General features: G+C 45.5%; 1 protein-coding gene across 1 annotated transcript in view; it reads left to right on the forward strand.

The window, feature by feature from the left end:
- Window positions 1-17748, forward strand: part of Rcl1 (RNA terminal phosphate cyclase like 1) — a 43572-nt gene extending 25824 nt beyond the window's left edge. Inside the window, exons 6-9 of the mRNA XM_050158544.1 lie at window positions 2105-2230; window positions 4264-4420; window positions 7344-7447; window positions 17050-17748. Of these exons, the coding sequence (XP_050014501.1) occupies window positions 2105-2230; window positions 4264-4420; window positions 7344-7447; window positions 17050-17200 (538 nt within the window). The 3' untranslated portion in view covers window positions 17201-17748. The remainder of the gene's footprint in view (window positions 1-2104; window positions 2231-4263; window positions 4421-7343; window positions 7448-17049) is intronic.
- Window positions 17749-18426: the final 678 nt, after the last annotated feature.

Here is an 18426-nt window from a genome sequence, read left to right on the forward strand (position 1 = left end):
CATGGTTCAGTGTGGAGGAGTTAGGTACAGAAGCTCTGGGCAGGCAGGAGAGCCTGCTGGGTTGGGAAGACAGGCAGAGCCGGGGAGGTTGGGATTTGTGGCACAATCTGACTGTTTCTCCTGTCAGTAGAGAAGCCAGTTTTGAGTCTTTTGGTCTTTTTTTCACACATGTATGTACATGCAGTACAGCCCAAACACAGCCTCCGCTTGTCCTCTGTTTTCCCTGTCCTGTGAGGGGTAAGAGGACACTGATTTGTTTTTGGTTTTCTGTAGTCAGATCTCTTTAGCTCTGAGCAAGGGTCTCTCTTGGTTGTACATCCCAAGTACCCTGTAGTAAGGCCCCATCACAGGGTTGGCTTGAGCATAGAATAAGGAGAATGTATGTGAAAGAGCTTTGGGATCCGTGAGTGCTCTGGGGTTGGCTCGGGGTGGGGACATCTGAGCTGTCCTAGGGAGAGTGGGTAGGCTCAGATTCCAAAAAGATGGCACCCTCTCAGTCCAGAGACTGTGAGATCTAAAGTGTTTGTCTAAACTGTCCAAAGTGCATTCTGGACAGAGCATGGTGATGAAACTGGGCTCTTTGTGTACTGAAAAATCCCTTTTTCTGCTCTTTCCCCATTTTGGATTTGTCCTTTGAGTCAAGTTAAATATTTATTGAGTGTTTCTGAGTACAAAAGTGGAACTGTGGAGAGTTGTGTGGGATACAGCAGTAAAGCCCCTGCCCTCATGAAGGACAAGATGTGTCTGAAGGGAAACGTGGTACGTTCAAGTCAGGTGCTGGCTGGAGGGCTGCGCTCAGGAGGCGTCTGTGGACTGAAGAGTGACGGAAGGCAGTTGAGGTAAAGACAGCGTGGATGGAGATAGGCAGCAGTTCCAGTTGGGGGTGAGCAGGCTGGGGAGGCTGGACAGCAGGATCCAGGAGGTTGCTCTTTAGCAGTGTTCGGACCCAGACAAGGAGAGGAGCTGGCGACAGGCCAGGCCCCATGCCAGCATTTGTTTCTTAGTTCTAATGAAAATTGAGTGTCTTATTAATAGTAATTATTGAACAGCTTTATGGGAATGGGCAGATGACACTGTGCTGGAGTCCATATGGATTATCATGGTGGTGGGAAGACAGCGTGTTTTTGTTCTCATTGCTTAGTCCTGTACCTCTATCTATACATCAGCTCTAGAGAGGATACACTGCAACTTGGAAGCAGGGTCAGGGAGAGTCTGTCTCTGTTACAAAGTTTTAATTTGGGGTTATGGGTCCACATCCTCAAGCACTGACCCTTTCTGCTAATTTCTTCCTCCATTTCTGGGGTTCCTTGTAGGAAGCAGGGTAGTAGTTTTCTCCAGAGAACAGCAAGTAGAGGCCCCTCTGTCCTCACAGATGCAGTAACTAACTCTTAAGTAATAGAAAATTTTATTGGAAAACCTGTGGTCTTTCAAACAGCAGACTCCTTGGACTTTGACTTTCTGCCTCTCTGTCCCCTCTGTTGACATCCTGGGCAGTGGGCTGGGATTGACCCAGGGCCACCCCACTCTGGTATCTGGCCTGACCTTATGTTCCTAGAGAGGCTTCTTATAGCAGTCTGGCTACACAAAGATACCAGCGTGTCCTCTGGTCTCCACAGGGAGCCTGGCTGTGGTTTGAAGAAGCAGACATCGTCACACTGTAGAGTAGAACAGTTACAGAGAAAGGGTTGTTCAGAAGTCAGGGTTGGGCTGTGGGAGCTGGCTTTTAACAAACAGATACATTCAAGACAGGATTCTCTGTGTAATCCTGGCTGTCCTGGAGTTCACTCTGTAGACCATACTGGCTTTCAACTCAAGAGATCCGCTTGCCTCTGCCTCCTGAGTGCTGGAATCAAAGGTGTGCACTACCACCATATGACTTGACTTTATACTTTTCATTATAGGAGTCTAGATTCTTTTTCATCTTGGCTTTTAACCATTTTTTATAATAATGAAATATTGAATGTGGAACTATTAAGCTAAATAATAATAGTTGGATGACAGTGGAATCATAAGTCCCAGCATGACATAAACCCCCTAGCCTTCTAACCTGCTTCCCTCTGCTCCGTCACCCAAGTATCATGACTTCCTTAACCCTGGGCTTCAGGTACTCAGTGCGCGTATCCCCTCAGATGGCAAACCGGATTGTGGACTCTGCCAGGAGCATCCTCAACAAGTTCATACCCGACATCTATATTTACACAGACCACATGAAAGGCGTTAACTCTGGCAAGTGAGTGCACTTTAAAAGAGGTTTCCAATGGAGAAGGCTGCACCACTCCCTTCTGGTTTTTATTTATTTATTTTTTCACTTCTCATTTTATTGGTTTGAATCTAAAGTTTTCAGGTTTCTCTCCTGAAAATAAAAACATTGGATTCTACAATTATCTACTTGGGTTAAGAAGTCGCTTTTCTTCTAAGGGCAAGCCCCTCAGAGCTGTCTGAGGTGAAGAAAGGGGATGAGTATGAGTGAGCAGTCTGGCTTTCACACAGCCCAGTGGAAAGTGATGGTGTCAGAGGTTAGGGCTGGAAGGATGTGTACACAGAGCTGGCCCTTCCCCCTGGGGGTGGAAAGGTCATTGACACTTCCATACTTTTTGTTACTCAACCACCAGAACATTCTTCATTGAGTGTAATGATGTATCCCAGGATAACTGTAAACATTATATTTAAAGAGAGTGTATGTGGTCTATCAATGTGTCTGGCACTCAGTGCATATGATAGAAATGGTAACTCCTAATGTTGGCCTTTTCTTCCTGCCTTCTACCTTAGCTGTAGGTCTGGAATCCATGGGTCAGTTCTATTTTGGAGGGCATTGGGAGGGCTGTGGAAAGATAGTGGTAGCGAAGCTGAGTGTTCCAGGATAGTCTGTTCTCAGATCTCTCGCTTTACTGGAGTGGGCAGGAGGGAAACAGTGCAGGCCTGGAGGCCGTGCTGCCTGCCACCAACTATAGTATAGTGTTTTCTAGTGTCACTGACCCACTATAATGTCTGTTTCTGTGAGTAGCGGCCATACATATAGATCGGGGTATGGATGTGATGTTCATTAGCTTCAAAGTCCTTTAGAAAGTTATGTATAAAAGCAATATGCGACTTTCATTTATGTTTAGTCTTTAAGTTCCAAGTTACTGGTCATAAATCATTGTTAAATCATGTCTGGATTGCCCCAATCTGATCAAGTGATGGAGCCTCACATGGAGGAAGGGTCATTACAATGTGGTGTTCAAGACCTGGAGCCCTGGGAGCCAGCACCTCTTAGTAACAGCTGTTAGTACTTAGAACGTCATGCACATTGGCCCAGTGTGGTACATTTTGACTTACACAGTCATTACTTTAAAAAAAAAAAAAAAGAAGTAATAAATGATTTTTTTCTGTGTTGGGAAGCTGAGCTTTGCAAACGGCCAGTGCGATCCTCAGTGATGCCGTGTGCGCACTGCCTCCATGCTAGATGTGCAGGTTTGCCTCGTGACTCAGAGGCGTCTTGTATGTCGCACTAGAATTTTATACGTGTCTCTAGTGATGAGTGATGTTTGTTAAATATGAGTCAGATGCTCTGGAACCTTGGCTTTAGTGGGTGGTCAGCCAGCTGTGGTCCTGGACAAGACGATTAGGTTTTAGCTGTTATATTGTAGAAACCATGGCAGAGATCACAATGCCAGCTCATTGACCATAGTTAGTTAAATTCTCATTTTAGTGCTGTCTCCAGACAAAAGTGCAAAGGTGGAACTCCTTTGCCTTTTCTGGTTTCATGCTTGTCATTATGGAAACATCTAGTATTTCTCAGGCTTGAAGGCAGATGGTTGTAGTAAGTTCTGCATGGGCTCTGTAGTTCAGGGTTGAATGGACACTGGAGAACTTCCTTAGACTCTGGAATCTGTAGGGCCTGCATTTGAGACTTACCTTTGTCACTTTTGAACAGAGTGGACCTGGTTCAGGCTGCTTATTCCCAGCATATTCTCATTCGTGAAATGAAGGCAGTGGTAACTTCTCAACAAGACTGAAGTAGCCCTGGTGCATGCTCGGTACCTAGAAGCCTGTTGACATCATATTCTGTGATCGTTATAAACACATTGAGAGTCTTTGCAAAGGGCAGGGAGAGAGAAAGTACGAGATTAGAAGACTAACTGGAAATGCAAACTTGTCTCTTGCCTTGGTTCTGCTTTGTGCGCCTCGGTAGTCTTATTTCTTTAATGAAGAAGGCATACCCGTCGCTGTATGCTGCCATGTGTGCCTTTACTTACTCAGTGTCTGCCTTTGAATCACTAGGTCTCCAGGCTTTGGACTGTCACTGGTGGCAGAGACTACCAACGGTACCTTCCTGAGCGCTGAACTGGCCTCTAATCCCCAGGGCCAGGGAGCAGCAGTTCTTCCTGAGGACCTCGGCAGGAACTGTGCGAAGCTGCTGCTTGAAGAAATCTACAGGGTATGCCCCTGCCTCTGCAGATGCGGGGAAAGGAGCAGTCTGAAGAAGGGAGCGGATGTCTTTATAGCCTTCTCTATTCCTTCTAAGCACGTACACTAGCGAGCTAACCTGTGCTTGTGCACTAGGTGTTTAGAATGCACTAGTTTGAGGGGTTCATTGAATTAGTCCATGAGCAGAGATCTGTTGGGACCTAGAACAAATAGGTTTTAATGGAGACAGGAGAGAAAGGGAGTGAAGTTCAGGACACAGAAGCAGGTGAAGAGAGATGGAGACCGGCTTCTCATTCTCTCTCCCTCTCTCTGTCCTCATCTGTTTTTATTTTCTGTGCCTGTATGTATATATGTGTACCACATGCATACCTGTGCCTGCAGAGGCCAGAAGAGGTTGTCAGAGCCCCTGTAACACACGACCCTCAGCCACTGTGTGGGTATTGTGGTTAATCTTGGTTCTCTGCAAGAGTAGCAAGTGTTCTTAATTACCGTGCCACCTCTTTAGCCCTGGGGGCATTCTCTTTTTATGCTCCCCCTTCCCCTGTGCCTGCACCAAACATTCTTATGGACTCACCTGCAGATTTATCAAGGTAGAAATCTGGATTTGTACGTGGATAATTTGCAGTATTTCTAGAGTACTGAAGACCATCTAGAGAAGACCCAGGCCGTCACAGCATGGAGGAGGCTGTGTGAGAACGGGGCAGTGGGAAAGAGAGACTTCAGCCAGTTACCATTTTGCATCTGCAGTTCTCCGGGTAGATGCAGCGCAGGTTGACTGCATTCTTCATGGCCACAAACTGTTGATCACAGGCACAATAAACACAGTCATAAGTGAGCACACATTTCACTCTGCCGTGTCTGAGGTGACTGAAAGTAAGGAGGAGGTTGTGGGGGAAGAGAAGATGCTGGAAAAGGAAAATCTGTTTCTAAGGGAGCACGTTATGGGTACAGTCCCCAGAATGACCACACAGTAGAGGATTGTTTAACATTGCAGTTGCTCACCTGAGCCAAGCCTGGCATTGAAACCTGCTCAGTGGTCATGTGACAGAATGTCGGCATTCTCACAGTGGCATCAGGGGGACTGAATTGCTTCAGAATTAAGTAAGCACTGGTCCTTAGTGGCTGTTTCTAACCTAATTAAAGCTGGGAGTGTCTCCTGAAGAGCATGGCATAGCCTTGTGCTTGCTGCTGGGAGCAGGGGAGGCAGGAAGTTGAGGGCCTCCTCAAGACATGGCCTGTCAGGAATCTTGTGTAGCCAGGTCTGGTGCAGGGCTTTGGGTTTTTTTTTTTTTTTTTTTCTTCCACATCAGCTCATTTTTGATGACAGCTTCAGCATTGGTTTTGAAAGACAAGTGATGATTAGATGTTTGTGGGTAAGTAATGGAGCCACCGATTCACCAGTTACTCAATCATGGTTTCATTAAATGTTCTGTCTGTATGTTGGGTTGGGTAAAGGTATGGTGATAGCTGTCTGTCTGTCTCTTAAAGTACTTGTTGGCTTGTATAGGTCTTCATTTCCTGACCTCGTGGCTGATTTGTCCTCTCTGACTGTGGGGACACTTCTGTTCCTTTTTAGTAGACCGTGTGGGAGAATGAAAAACCTTGTGTTCCAGAGAAGCTCAGCAGGTGCCCATGGGCACAGCTGGAGTTTGGGTTTCATATCTCATTAATAGCAGACTCAAGCCCTGGAGTAAAAACATGGCCGACCAGTTCCAGGAGGAAAACATACATCCTGGATTAGATATTGGATTCTTATCTTTTATTGAGATCTTTTAAAAGCCATTATTGTTCCTCAGCCAAATTTGTTTTAGTCACTAAGAAAACTTTGTGTGACTGTCTCTAGTCTTTAGTAAAAGGATGAAAATACACTGCTTTTTTGACCAATTCTCTGTACGTCTGTGGTGTAACATGTGGGTGATAAAAACCCTCCCATCTGAAGATGCTCTTTTTTTTTTTTTTTTTTTTTAAATTCAGCATTGTGAGTCTCTGACCCAGCTCCTTCTGCCTGTGGGTTACCATGCCCTGCTGGTTCTGTCCTGTCCACTGCCCTGCTTTCTTTCCGCCTCACCTCACTTCGCACTCCCGTGGGAGCTGCTCTCCTTGTCTTCAGAGGGGCGGTCTTTCCCACATCCTCCTCAGCCTCCCTCTCTGAGTCTGTGTTTCTCCCTCCAAACTTGGGCTTGGTCTCTTTCTGTCTGTGAGCAGAGCCCCTACTCTGACTGCTTACCTTCCCGGAATACAGTGGTATTTGTGAGCAGTTAGAAAAGCCCCACCTCAGGTACTGCGCACCTCTCTTTATCCTGAGAGTACATGTGTCTCTGTAGAGCCTGGCCGCTTCCCATTGGCTGTGAGCCATTCCACCATGCTGCTCTTCTCTTCTTTCCCAGGCCTGCCTATCCCTCCAGGCCGGTTCAAATGCCTGCTTCTGTTGTTGGGCAAGTAACACCTGTGTCTGTGCCCTCACATCTTGTAGCCTACCACCACCCCTCCTTCCATGGTATCCTGTACATGGACCCTGACATATTTACGGTATTAAGATCTCTTCAGTACCTAATCCAAGTCAGCTGAGGATGGTGCAATAGCATCTCGGTCTAGGAAGCAGGCGGAAGAGAAAAGTTTAATTTTAGTCAGGCTCAGGAAAATGGAACAAGAGCCGTGAACCAATTAGTTCTGTTCATCAGATTTCCTGTTTTGCATGGAAAAGGAGCTGTTGTCTTAAAAGTTCCCTGAGTGAAATGAAAAATGATTCTTGTTCTTTATTAACTTGAGCAGGATGGGTTTTCAAAAGGCCAACTACCTACGAGTGTTTGAACTTTAAGTCCACTATTCTGGAACCTCTGGTATTCTGAGTGTCTCTGCTCCTCTCTCTCTACCTCTTGGGTCCCCTTTTCTGGTTTGTACTATGATTAATCATTAGGTGTTTGTGTTTACAGGGCGGATGTGTGGACTCGACCAACCAAAGTCTAGTTCTGCTGCTCATGACCCTTGGACAGCAGGACGTTTCCAAAGTGCTGCTGGGACCACTCTCCCCCTACACGTAAGCTCTTTTCATTTGGCCTCAGTTTGATTTTCTGACCAACAGAATGACAAGGTGTGCAGTGTGTAGCCTGTGACCACAGCAGTGTGCCTGCTTGTGTTGATCTTTAACCGGCCACACTTGTGACTGCTTGCCTGCTGCTGTCTATTTAGTCACACATGGGTTTGGGCATGCCCTTCTGTGACAGCTGTATCAGATATATATTGGGCAGGTCTTGTGTCTGTGCTTGATGTTACGTTAATATTCTCGAGATAAACTTTTATGTAGCTTGACGTTTTTCCAGTCCCATCTTTCGATAGCGTTCTTACTGTGGCAGATGGGCTATTTTTCCAGTGATATAACATATTAGCTGGCTGGGAGAGATAAATTTGTAGGAATGTTACCAAACCAGTTGGGAAGTTACAGAGGTGAGTTCAGGCAGTTTCAGGTGGATATTAGCAGAAATAAACTGCTAACATATAAAAATTTGCACATTCCAAGAATAGTAGCTAGCCAGAAGACTCAACTTACAGAGCTCAAAGCGAAAGAAACATTTCTAGTCAGGAATAAATGATCAGGTTTAGAAACAGGCTGTGTGTGTGTGTGTGTGTGTGTGTGTGTGTGTGTGTGTGTGTGTGTGTGTGTGTGTGTGGTCAGCTAGGGTGGTAAATTGAGGGGGTGCAGGTAGATCTGAGACTGAACTGTCCTTTTTCGGTTATCATGGTACCGATGCTGTATATCCGAAAGGTACAGTACTGTGATAACTGAAGAATGGTGGTGCCATCACATTGGGGGCAGCGCTTTGGGAACTGGAAGCTTGAAAGAGATTCTTTTACTTTTCGAGTTGGCAGTGTAAGTTTTTTGGAACAGAAGATGAGAGAGAATACACTGTTTTAGCAGCAGGGGAGACTGGTGAGCAGGACCTGAAAAGCCACACTGATAATGTGTGTAAAGTGTTTCACAGGCCAGGAAACCTAGAGTTGAGCAATCTGAGTGGCACTCTAACTCTAGTAGTTAGCATTGCTCAAAGAGAATGGCGCTGGGGCCTTCAGAGAGGGGATAGGAGGCGAGCACAGCACCCCGGTGCAGGATTCGCCTCCCATCGGGGCTGCATGAAGCAGCTGGTGGTTGTGTGAGCATCCCGGGGCTGTCAGCTTCTTAGCTGGCCAGTGCTGTGTTCAGCTTCTGCCCCAGGGCAGTGGAGGCCTTGTGGCTCTCCTGGAGACAGCAAGAGGCACTGTCTCAATGTATGTGGTCCAGGGCTTGGGCCTTGGCAGAACATCATGTGAACATGGAATGTATGTTTTATCTTTTTGTTTTATTGAAGGTTTTTTTTAAGAAGTTGTTTCTGGGGAGTGATTCAGTTTGGCTCTGGGGTCTTGTGTAATCTTTTAATGTCTGCAGCCTCCCTGGAGACAGCTAGGATGTGACTGTTCCCTCCTCACTATGTCCTTCACCACATAATCCTTCAGATTTTCTTCCTTCTTCCAGAAACCTAAAATTACTGCAGCTCCTGGGAAAACAGTAGTCTGCTCTGAGTGGAGATTTAAAAGAGTAGACCAGATGGGAGCAATCTGTGCCTGAAGATTTGGGCCTGGGGCATGGCCACATGCTCCTCCCAGGGGCTTTTCACAGGGTGGGAAAGTGCCCCACAAACCCTCCCCCCCACACATACCCCACCTGCCCCAAGCACTTAAGGTGTAAGCAAGCACAGACAAAGGAAAGGGAGTTATGTTAAGAAAAGACATTCTGTGCTTAGGACCCTTTTGTCCTTAATCTTGTGGGAAGTTCTAGCATCTCAGAAAGATGAAGGTGAGTATGGGCCCTTAGAGGCATCATTGCCTGTATCTGTTAATGGGACAGGCTCCATGACTCATCGTGGGGATGAGGAGTAGCATGTGCATTTTATTGTGCCATTAAAGTCATAGTAATACAGTTTTTGAACCTCGCTTTCCTCAAGGAAAGCAGAAAGAAGAGAATTCGTTTGGGGAAAAAAATGTATTTCTTCTGGCAGTTTGTGTGTGTTTGATTCACAGTAGAAGTGTCTTAAGTGACATCTTTTTTTTTTCTTGAGAAATATTGATTTTATTGAGCTATACATTTTTCTCTGCTCCCCTTCCTTCCTCTGCCCTCCCCTTCATCCCTCTCCCATAGCTCCCCATGCTCCCAGTTTACTCAGGAGATCTTGTCTTTTTCTATTTCACATGTAGATTACAGCCATGTATGTCTCTCTTAGGGTCCTCATTGTTGTCTAGGTTCTCTGGGATTGTGTTTTGTGGGCTGGTTTTCTTTGCTTTATGTTTAAAAACCACTTAAGAGTGAGTACATGTGATAATTGTCTTTCTGGTTCTGGGTTACTGTTTTCTAGCTCCATCCATTTGCCTGCAAAATTCAAGACATCGTTATTTTTTTCTGGTGTGTAGTACTCCATTGTGTAAATGTGCCACATTTTTCCTTATCCATTCTTTGGTTGAAGGGCATTTAGGTTGTTACCAGATTCTGGCTGTGACAAACAATGCTGCTGTGTTGAGCTATGCTATAGTTGAGCACATTTCCTTGTGGCACGATTGAGCATCCTTTGGATATATACACAAAAGTATTATTACTGGGTCTTGAGGAAGGTTGTTTCCTAATTTTCTGAGAAATCATCACACTGATATCCAAAGGGACTGTACCAGCTTGCACTCCCACCAGCAATGTAGAAGTGTTTCCTTTTCCCCACAACCTCTCCAGCATAAGTTGTCATCAGTGTTTTTGATCTTGGCCATTCTTACAGGAATCTCAGAGTTGTTTTGATTTGCCTTTCTCTGATGGCTAAGGATATTGAGCATTTCCTTAAGTGTCTTTCAGCCATTTTAGATTCCTCTGTTGAGAGTTTTCTGAGCACCAGGACTAAGAATGTTTTCTCTGTGTTCAGGCCCTTGTTGTGAAGTCAGGGGAGCTGTGTCCCTCCCTGCCCTGTTCTCCCTATTGCTAGAGGAGGTTGCTATTTCCATCTCTCTGTACTATTTGAGAAAATAGTCTACATGTTTGAAAAGTCTAGATGTTTGAACTTTTTGAGGCCAGACAGTTTTTCTCAGTAGAATAAATATTATTGGATATAATAGACTTGTGAAGGAAATCTCTTTGGAATTTGAATATTGCTGGCTTCCAGTTGGTGACAGTATTTCTACCCTGTACCCACAAGCTTAGTTTATAGTTTAGGGAGAAATCATACTTTATCTAGGAGTTGAAGTAACATCAACAAATATATATATGTGTGTGTGTATATATATATATATATATATATATATATATATATATATATATATAAACAATCAATCATCAGGTGTCTTAGAACGCTCAGAAATCGAGGCAGAAGGTCAGAGCTGGGCGTCGGCAGTCTGTGCATAGGCCTTGGAGTCCGACCTGTCTGGACTTAAGTTCTGTCTGTGCCATGCAGCCCCCAGGGAGGCTGATGTTGAGCATCTCCCAACCTCTGTCAATAACGTGGATGGTCTGGTGTTAGCAGCATTCATGGCACTGCCTGAGGAGCTCATCCTGCCTGGACCCCCCTTGTCTTATCCAGTTCGTCCCCCATCATGGCACTTTGGGCACCAGGAGGTAAAATCAGCTGTCCATTAGCTACCGAGCTGTCTCTAAATCTTTTAATTTTAAGATTGCAGCTGACTCCTAGTCATACTCCTTTGCAAACTGTGCGTTCTTATTTATTCCTCCCCAGAATCGTGCAGGGAATGTTTGCTTAACAGGCGTAGTGTTTACTGTGAGTAGAGCACTTGTTTGATTGGTTTTTATTTTTATTCTTTTCTGTTTCTGGTACTAGAGAGCAAACCCTACCGGTACTATATGCTGTTCAGCCAAGCAAGTGCTCTGCCACTCAGCCAGAGAGCCTCAACCTCCCGATAATTTTTTTAAAACTACTTCTTTACTTCCTTTATTTTTTTGAGATTGTAGTAGAATTACATCATTTCCCTTTCCTGCCTCCAAACTCTCCCATATACCCTTCTTTGCTCTCTTTATTCATGGCCTCTTTTTCCGTGAATTGTTACATACATAAATGTGTACACACTATTCCTAAATACATAAATGTACTCTGTTCAGTCTGTATAATGTTACTTGTATATCTGTCTTCAGGGCTGACAATTGGTATTGGTATTGGATGCACCCTTCCCTGGGGAAGACTATTTCTCCTGTTCTCAGCGTTCCATAGTTACCTTTAGTCTTTGTACAGGGCTGAGGCCTTAGGGGCCTCCCCATGCTCTTCCACTTTACCGTGTCTGTTCTCCTTGTCCAGCTCATGCTTAGGCAGCCGTGTTGGTGAGACTCTATGGGTGTAGCTTCTGACATTTCTAGAAGATAGAACCTCCTTTGGCTCTTAAAATCTTTACTCTCCCAACCCACCTCTAAAACATTTCCCAAGCGTTAGGTACTAGAATTTTAGTCATATCTGTCAGCTGGGACTGGGTTCCACAACTCTGCGCTTTGATTCGTCATGGTTTTCTGTAATGGTCTCCATCTGCTGCAAAGAGAAATTCCCTTGATGTGTGAGGACTATACTTATCTCTGAGTTAGGATGTAGTTAGGAATTAATGCTGGTTTAGGAAAGTGGTGGTTATTGCCTCTCCTCCAAGACCCACAACTTCATTAGCCCTGGATAGTTGAGTGGGTTTCCAGGACCAGGCATGGTTTCTCTTGTGTTAGACAGAAAGATGTCCTTTTACATCGTTTAACTCATGTGGTTTTCAGCCTAACCCTGTGTGAGTGACAAGGAAGGTGCCGTTGTGAGCATCGTCTTAGATGATAAGACATGTCCCTTGCCGAGGTCACACAGAAAGCAAGTGGGGTTCTGACTGGGACAGTTCTATTGGGGGTGCTGCTTCTCTTCCCACTGTTAGCTCATGAAAGCTGGGATCCCGTCCACTGTCTCCAGCTTTTGCCACACCTTAGACCATGCCCCTTTAAACTGTAATAATGACTTCTTTCCTTTACGTGTGGGAGTGCTGAGGTGCAAAAGCCTTTTTAAACCTCAGCTGCTCAGGGCTTCTTGCGCGTGTGGCTAAGCACACCTGTGTGACAGTCTCCTGATTATTGGCGTTGCTGCCTGCTGGGAGCCCCTGCAATGTCCTGCATACTTCTTAAATCTCAGCCTTAGGATGTGTTTGCATTACAGTAAAATAAAATGGCACCTGCTTATGCAGAGTGGTTGGCTAAACTCAGCCTGGGTTCCTGTGTGCCAGCAGTGCAGCCAGCCTGGTTCTGTTTCCTGTTGCCTCTAACCGAGTTTAATAACGTCATTCTCTGAGTAGAGCTTAAATGTTGTTGGCATCAGACACACCGATCGCAGAAGCTTCCGTGTACTGACCGCAGGGGACCATGGGAAGCAGTCTTTCCTCCTCTCAGATCTTGTCCCTCAGGCTCAGGGAGAACCTTTACACCTAACATGTCGCTGAAGCTAACTCTGACCCCCATCCAGGTTCGAGAAACCAGCTGGATTGGTGGAGCAGGAGGCAGGATTTTCTGCTGAGTCTCTAGCGAGTGGCCAACCTGTCACTGCTCCCTCTCCTTGTGCTTCCCAGGGCACTTGGAGGGGCTGTGTCTGAACCTGTCCGGTCCTGCTTGTTGGGATTCTCTGGGCAGATGGTCCTTACCTGTTGACAGTGGCAGTGGGAACAACCAACCTTTGGAAATCTACAGAGACAATTATCTCTGTTTCCAGAATTCTCTGAAACCTGCTTGTCAGATAGACTGGAGTCTTTCATAGAAAAGTCTTGTTTGTTTTGACACTGAATCACTTAGTTCTGGGGGAAAAAAATAACACTGCAAGTCATAGATCCAGTTGTCAAGTGAAGAATTAAGATTCTTCATTTAAAAGTTGTATAAAACTACAGTTGCCCGGATTGGCTGACTATAAGAAAAGCTGCTCCTTGCTCTAAGGTCAGGTTTCCCTTTGTTAAGGAAGCTGTTTGGATTTAATACCATCCCTGGTTATTTTTCAACTTCATTTTTGCTTTTGAATACCCCAGCTACAGAAGCTGTGGGGAGGAGGCTGGAGATGAGAGAAGGCCATTCTTATACATACCTCAATCCCATCTGGTATAGCCTTCCTCAGACAGCTTCAGCAGTTGGCAGAAGACCATGTAGAAAGCCCAAACAGCCTTTGTTTTCTCAACTGTTCCAGAAGCTACAAATCCCTCAGGGCTGCACACACACAGGCCCACACACTCAGTTCTGCATCCCGCCCACCCTCCAAGACACCAAACAAGCTGAAGTCCTCAGGAGTTCTGCCAGCTTGTGAGGGCGTCTGGTTTTTTGAGCACAGTTGAATGATTCAGAGTGACGTAGCTGGGAGAGACCCAGAGGGATGCTTGCCTCAGGCCCGTGTTGGTACACCACAGCAGTGAGGGACAAGTTTCCCCTTGGCGTGCAGAAGAGGAGGGAGGGCCTGCTGTTTTCTGTGCTGTTGCCAGCTGGAAGTTTGGCCACAGATGGGGCTTATTTATCTGTGGGGGTCATGTCTTTGTCTTCTTTTTCCTCTAAGAGAGGAAGGTGGTGCGATGGATAGAGAAAGGGGATGGAAAAAGAAAAAAAAAGAAAATGTTTTCCATGGTCAGTAAGACCAGAAAGCCAGCAGGGGGAGAACTGACTTCCTTTAGTGACCAAGAATGTTGAAGTCATTTCTCAGTTACTCCTACCTAACTCCTCAGTTCTCTTTGGTACTTCGTTATTCAGTCCCTTCAGTAGCACAGAGAGCGTCATGTATGCACCGTAGGTGACGTGTGCAGGGGTCGGCACAGTTGTGACAGTAACAAGTAGTTCGTAAGCCGGGAACACTGAAGTCCACATGGAGGGAAAAATCACACAGATGGGTGTTACTGCTGAGAAAGGCTCCATGGAAGAGTTAACAGTGGGCTTGGATTATGAAAATGAAGCCTGTGTCTTTAGATGGAGGGACAGCAAAGTAGATTTTCCCTGAGCTCTGGTTCTACCAGGTAGCTTAGTGATTGGTTCCTTTCTTGTGACATGCCAGGTAGCTCAGACGGGGTGAGTTGTTCAGCCACCCTCTAGTCTCTTGGTATCTTTCCCTTGCTGTGACGGGATCAGAAGCAGGGGAGGCTTATTACTCACCGCTGCAGGCTTTATCCTTACTTTTGTACATAATTGACAAGCGCTAAGACCCAGGATCAGTACATTTTTTTAAAATCTCATAAATTTGTATTTATTTAAACAGCCATATCTTAGTATAATTTACATGGCCATACAGTCTACCCATTTACAGTGTACAGTTTAACAGTTTTTAGTATGCTCATAGAGTTGAATAACCACAGTCTAATTTTAGAACATTTTTATCACCCGGAAAGAAACCCTGTACACATTTGTGGTCTCTGCCCACTCTTCCAGCTCTCTGCCTCAGTAATGGAGGCTTGTTGTTGTTGTTGTTGTTTTGCTTTCTCAAGACAGTGTTTTTCTGTTTAGCCCTTGCTGTCCTGGATCTCTGTAGACCAGGGTGGCCTCAAACTCATAAAGATCCGCCCACCGCTGCCTCCCAAGTTCTGGAATTAAAGACATGTACCACTAAACCCTGCAGAAATAGGGTTTTTATTTTGATCATTTCATAGAAAACAAGTCATATAATATGTGGTACTTAGTGACCACCTTTGACTTAGCACGGTTTTCAAATCTTGTCCATGTTGTAGCATCTACGTAACATAGCACTTTATAGAAAGCTGGGTAACATCCCATTGAATTTAACACATTTATTCTCTCATCAGTGGGTGGCTTTCTACTCTTATGAACAGTGCTGTTACAGATGTTTGTGTGTGTGGCTGTTCACTCTCTCAGGCGTGTGTCTAGGTGGTGGGTCATACCTAACTCCTGCTTCACTTTGAGGGGCAGTGGTCTTTACATTGCTCTCAGAGCCTGTGAAGTACTTTGTTCCCGCTCCACCACGCTTGTGACCGTGTGGCTTTCTTAGCGCTGCCGTCCAGCTGAGCATGAGGTGGTTTCTTCTAGCGGTTTTGCCTTTTCATTTCCCGAATGGCAGGAGATCCAGAGCCTCATTTCACGTGCTTGCTGCTTACTTTTCTTTAAGGGGATTCTACTTGGATCTTTTGCCTGTCGTTTTAATTGCTTTCCTCAAATGTAGTGATTCTTTATCTTTTCTCTTACTGCTGTGATTTTGGTGTTTCTGGCAGCGGTTGTTAAACTGCTCAGTATCTAACAGTAATGAGGTTTACCCTATGGTTTCAGCTCTTACCGAGGCCTTTGAAGTGCTTGAGTTCATTTTTGTGTGTGATGGGAGGAAGAGGTAGGCACAGTTCTTTGCTTGTGAATAATCAGTGATTCCCATATCATTTGTGTAATTTTTTCCTGATCAAGCTGTTAACTTGGCCTTAAATTTGAGGGTTTGTTTCTTGACCCTCAGTTCTGTTCCACTGATGTGCACGTCCAGAATCAGTATTTTTTTAAGTTCCTTGGGCAATCCATGTGCACTTAGAACTGTGTGGCTGCTAGGGAGGTTGGCTGGGTCAGGAAGCAGCACCCCACAGGCGGCGTTTTGCTTTATTGCAGATGAACAGGTGTTTCTCTTAGCGGTATTTCTTCAGCTTGCTTGATGAGACCCAGCAGGGATGCTTGGAGTAGTAGATTCCTGGCCCTTTGCTCTGACAGCACAGAGTAAAGGACGGAGGAGAGCATGTGTTTGCGTGTGCTGTGAGTCTAGGTTTTTCCAGGAGGACACTTCCTCCAACTCCTAGGAACCTCCTATGTATTTGGTGAATGTTCCAGGTGAGCCAGGTCATACTGAGCTTATCAGGGCTGCTGTTTGAGGTCCTGCAGCCCACCTGAAAAACTGCAGCCTCAGGTCCCCTTGACAGGAACGCTGTTCTTTCTCTTACAGGAATGGTAAGAAAGCCTCGTGAATCTTTGACAGTGTACACTGTGAGCTCCTTCCTGGTGCCTTCTTTTCCATTTGTCTCCTGCTAACTGTGCACAAATGCAGCTGTTCCCTCTGCCAGGCGAGGGCTCTTCCACAAGCCACATCCACAGCCTCCCTTCTCCTCTGTTGCTTTATTTAAAATCCTGTAACTGTTGTTAAAACTGAACTTACTTATCTAGTGTGTGCCAGCAGATGGAAACTGTCACGGGGAAGCATTTCTTTGTTCATCCTTGCATTTGACTGCAGGAGCCCTAGTACCAGTGCCCGTAGCTAATAGAGACACTCAGGAAATATCGTCGAGACAGTGGAAGGCAGTTCTGGAATTCAGTCTCAGAAATAGTCTCTGCTCATCTTTTTTACCCTATGAAGCTGTGACTCGTGGAGGTAAATGTTGTGCGGACCACTCAAAGTTACCTCCCTATTTATGTCCCCTCTAACAAGCGTGTGGGACCAAGCGGCTGGGTGTCTGCACTGACCTTTAGCCTCTGTTTCCAGCCAACTTAACCTTGCTGGGTCGTGTGTCCCTGCAGGCTGCTCTAGTCCTCTTGGGAAGCTGGCGGCCTTTGAATATTTAAGCAGTTTTGATTAGATATTTTTAGTTTCAGTCTTCTTATTCTCAAAAATTAAAATTTTGGCTTTTAAGAGGGCAGTTTCTTTTAAAATGAATGTTTTCATTATTTTCTTTTAGGATAGAATTTTTGCGGCACTTGAAGAGCTTTTTCCAGGTTATGTTTAAAATTGAAACAAAGCCGTGCGGTGAAGAACTCAAGGGTGGGGACAAAGTGCTGATGACCTGCGTTGGTATTGGCTTCTCTAACCTCAGCAAGACTCTCAAGTGACATTGTTGCAGCATAAGGCTCCGTTGTGTATGGACGAAGCAGAAACTGCGAAGGACCAAAGGGACAAGTCCAGATGTGTCCATCCTGATCAGGACAGCCTCGTAAAGCTGAGGGCTGAATTACTAATTTACCACTGAAAATACTGATGTGCAGATAAAAGACATCTCTACCATGTGACCTCCAGCTGCTTCTCCAGTGACAGTGGCATTCCTTAGAGGTCCACGCTGTGAGCCTCCCAGCTCACCTGGAGGAGGGCCTCAGGAAGCAGTCATGCAGCCAGAACTCTCCTGTGTCTTTGGACTGTGGTTTTGTGCGGGATCAATGCTGCAGAGAGTGTGGAAGCCCTCTGTTGATCGTGACAAACCCTGAGGATGCCGGGGGCTGGGGCATTTATCTCTTATCTTGAGAACAAGTTGTGTGGGCACATGCTGAACTTCATCTGGTACACTGTGTTTGCAAGGTTGGGATGGGGGAGGACAGTTATGGGTGTCTTTAGAGGTTTTCTGTATCCCAGGTATGGCATAAATTTTGTTTTTATTCTTCTAATATCACTAGAGTGTAAATTATTTCTATAAGAAAATTCAAAAGGATTTTTTATTTGATGTTTATAATGCAAAAACTTTAGATCTGGTTTAAAGCCATCACTGTTGGAATAGGAGCGGCGGGGCTGCGTCCCCAACACCCCGGCCGCTTGGCTAGCTCATGCCCGAAATAACACACAAACTGTATTCATTTAAAGAACTGCTTGGCCCATGAACTCTAACCCTTACAGGCTAATTCTCGCACCTGGACTAACCCATTTCTAATGATGTGTGTAAGCACCCCAAGGTGCGCTTACCGGGAAGATTCTAGCCTACATCCATCTTCATCGCGTGTGCCTCAGAGAGCAGAGCTATCGCGTCTACCCGGGAGAGCTGAGCATGGCGTCTCTGCTCCAGCAGAGCTGTCGGGTCTCTCTGGGAGCAGAGCAGAGTCTGACCTCACTTCCTCTTCCGCCCAGAATTCTATTCTGTTTACTCCTCCCATCTATGTTCCAAGCTGAGGCCAAGCAGTTGGTTTATTATAACTTAACCAATGAAATCAACAGATTGATATATGACACTCCCACATCACATCACAAGCAGGGTCTGGGATTTTCCTACTTTAAGCTAATATTCCTGTTTCATGGAAGCCAGCAGAGTCCTAGCTATCAAAGTCCTGGGTCAGAGACAGAACTTTATAGCATA

The sequence above is a fragment of the Alexandromys fortis genome, unplaced genomic scaffold, assembly GCF_014885135.2.
Source record: "Alexandromys fortis isolate MF-2015 unplaced genomic scaffold, M_Fortis_MF-2015_v1.1 scaffold_10, whole genome shotgun sequence".
In the NCBI taxonomy this organism is placed as follows: Eukaryota; Metazoa; Chordata; class Mammalia; order Rodentia; family Cricetidae; genus Alexandromys; species Alexandromys fortis.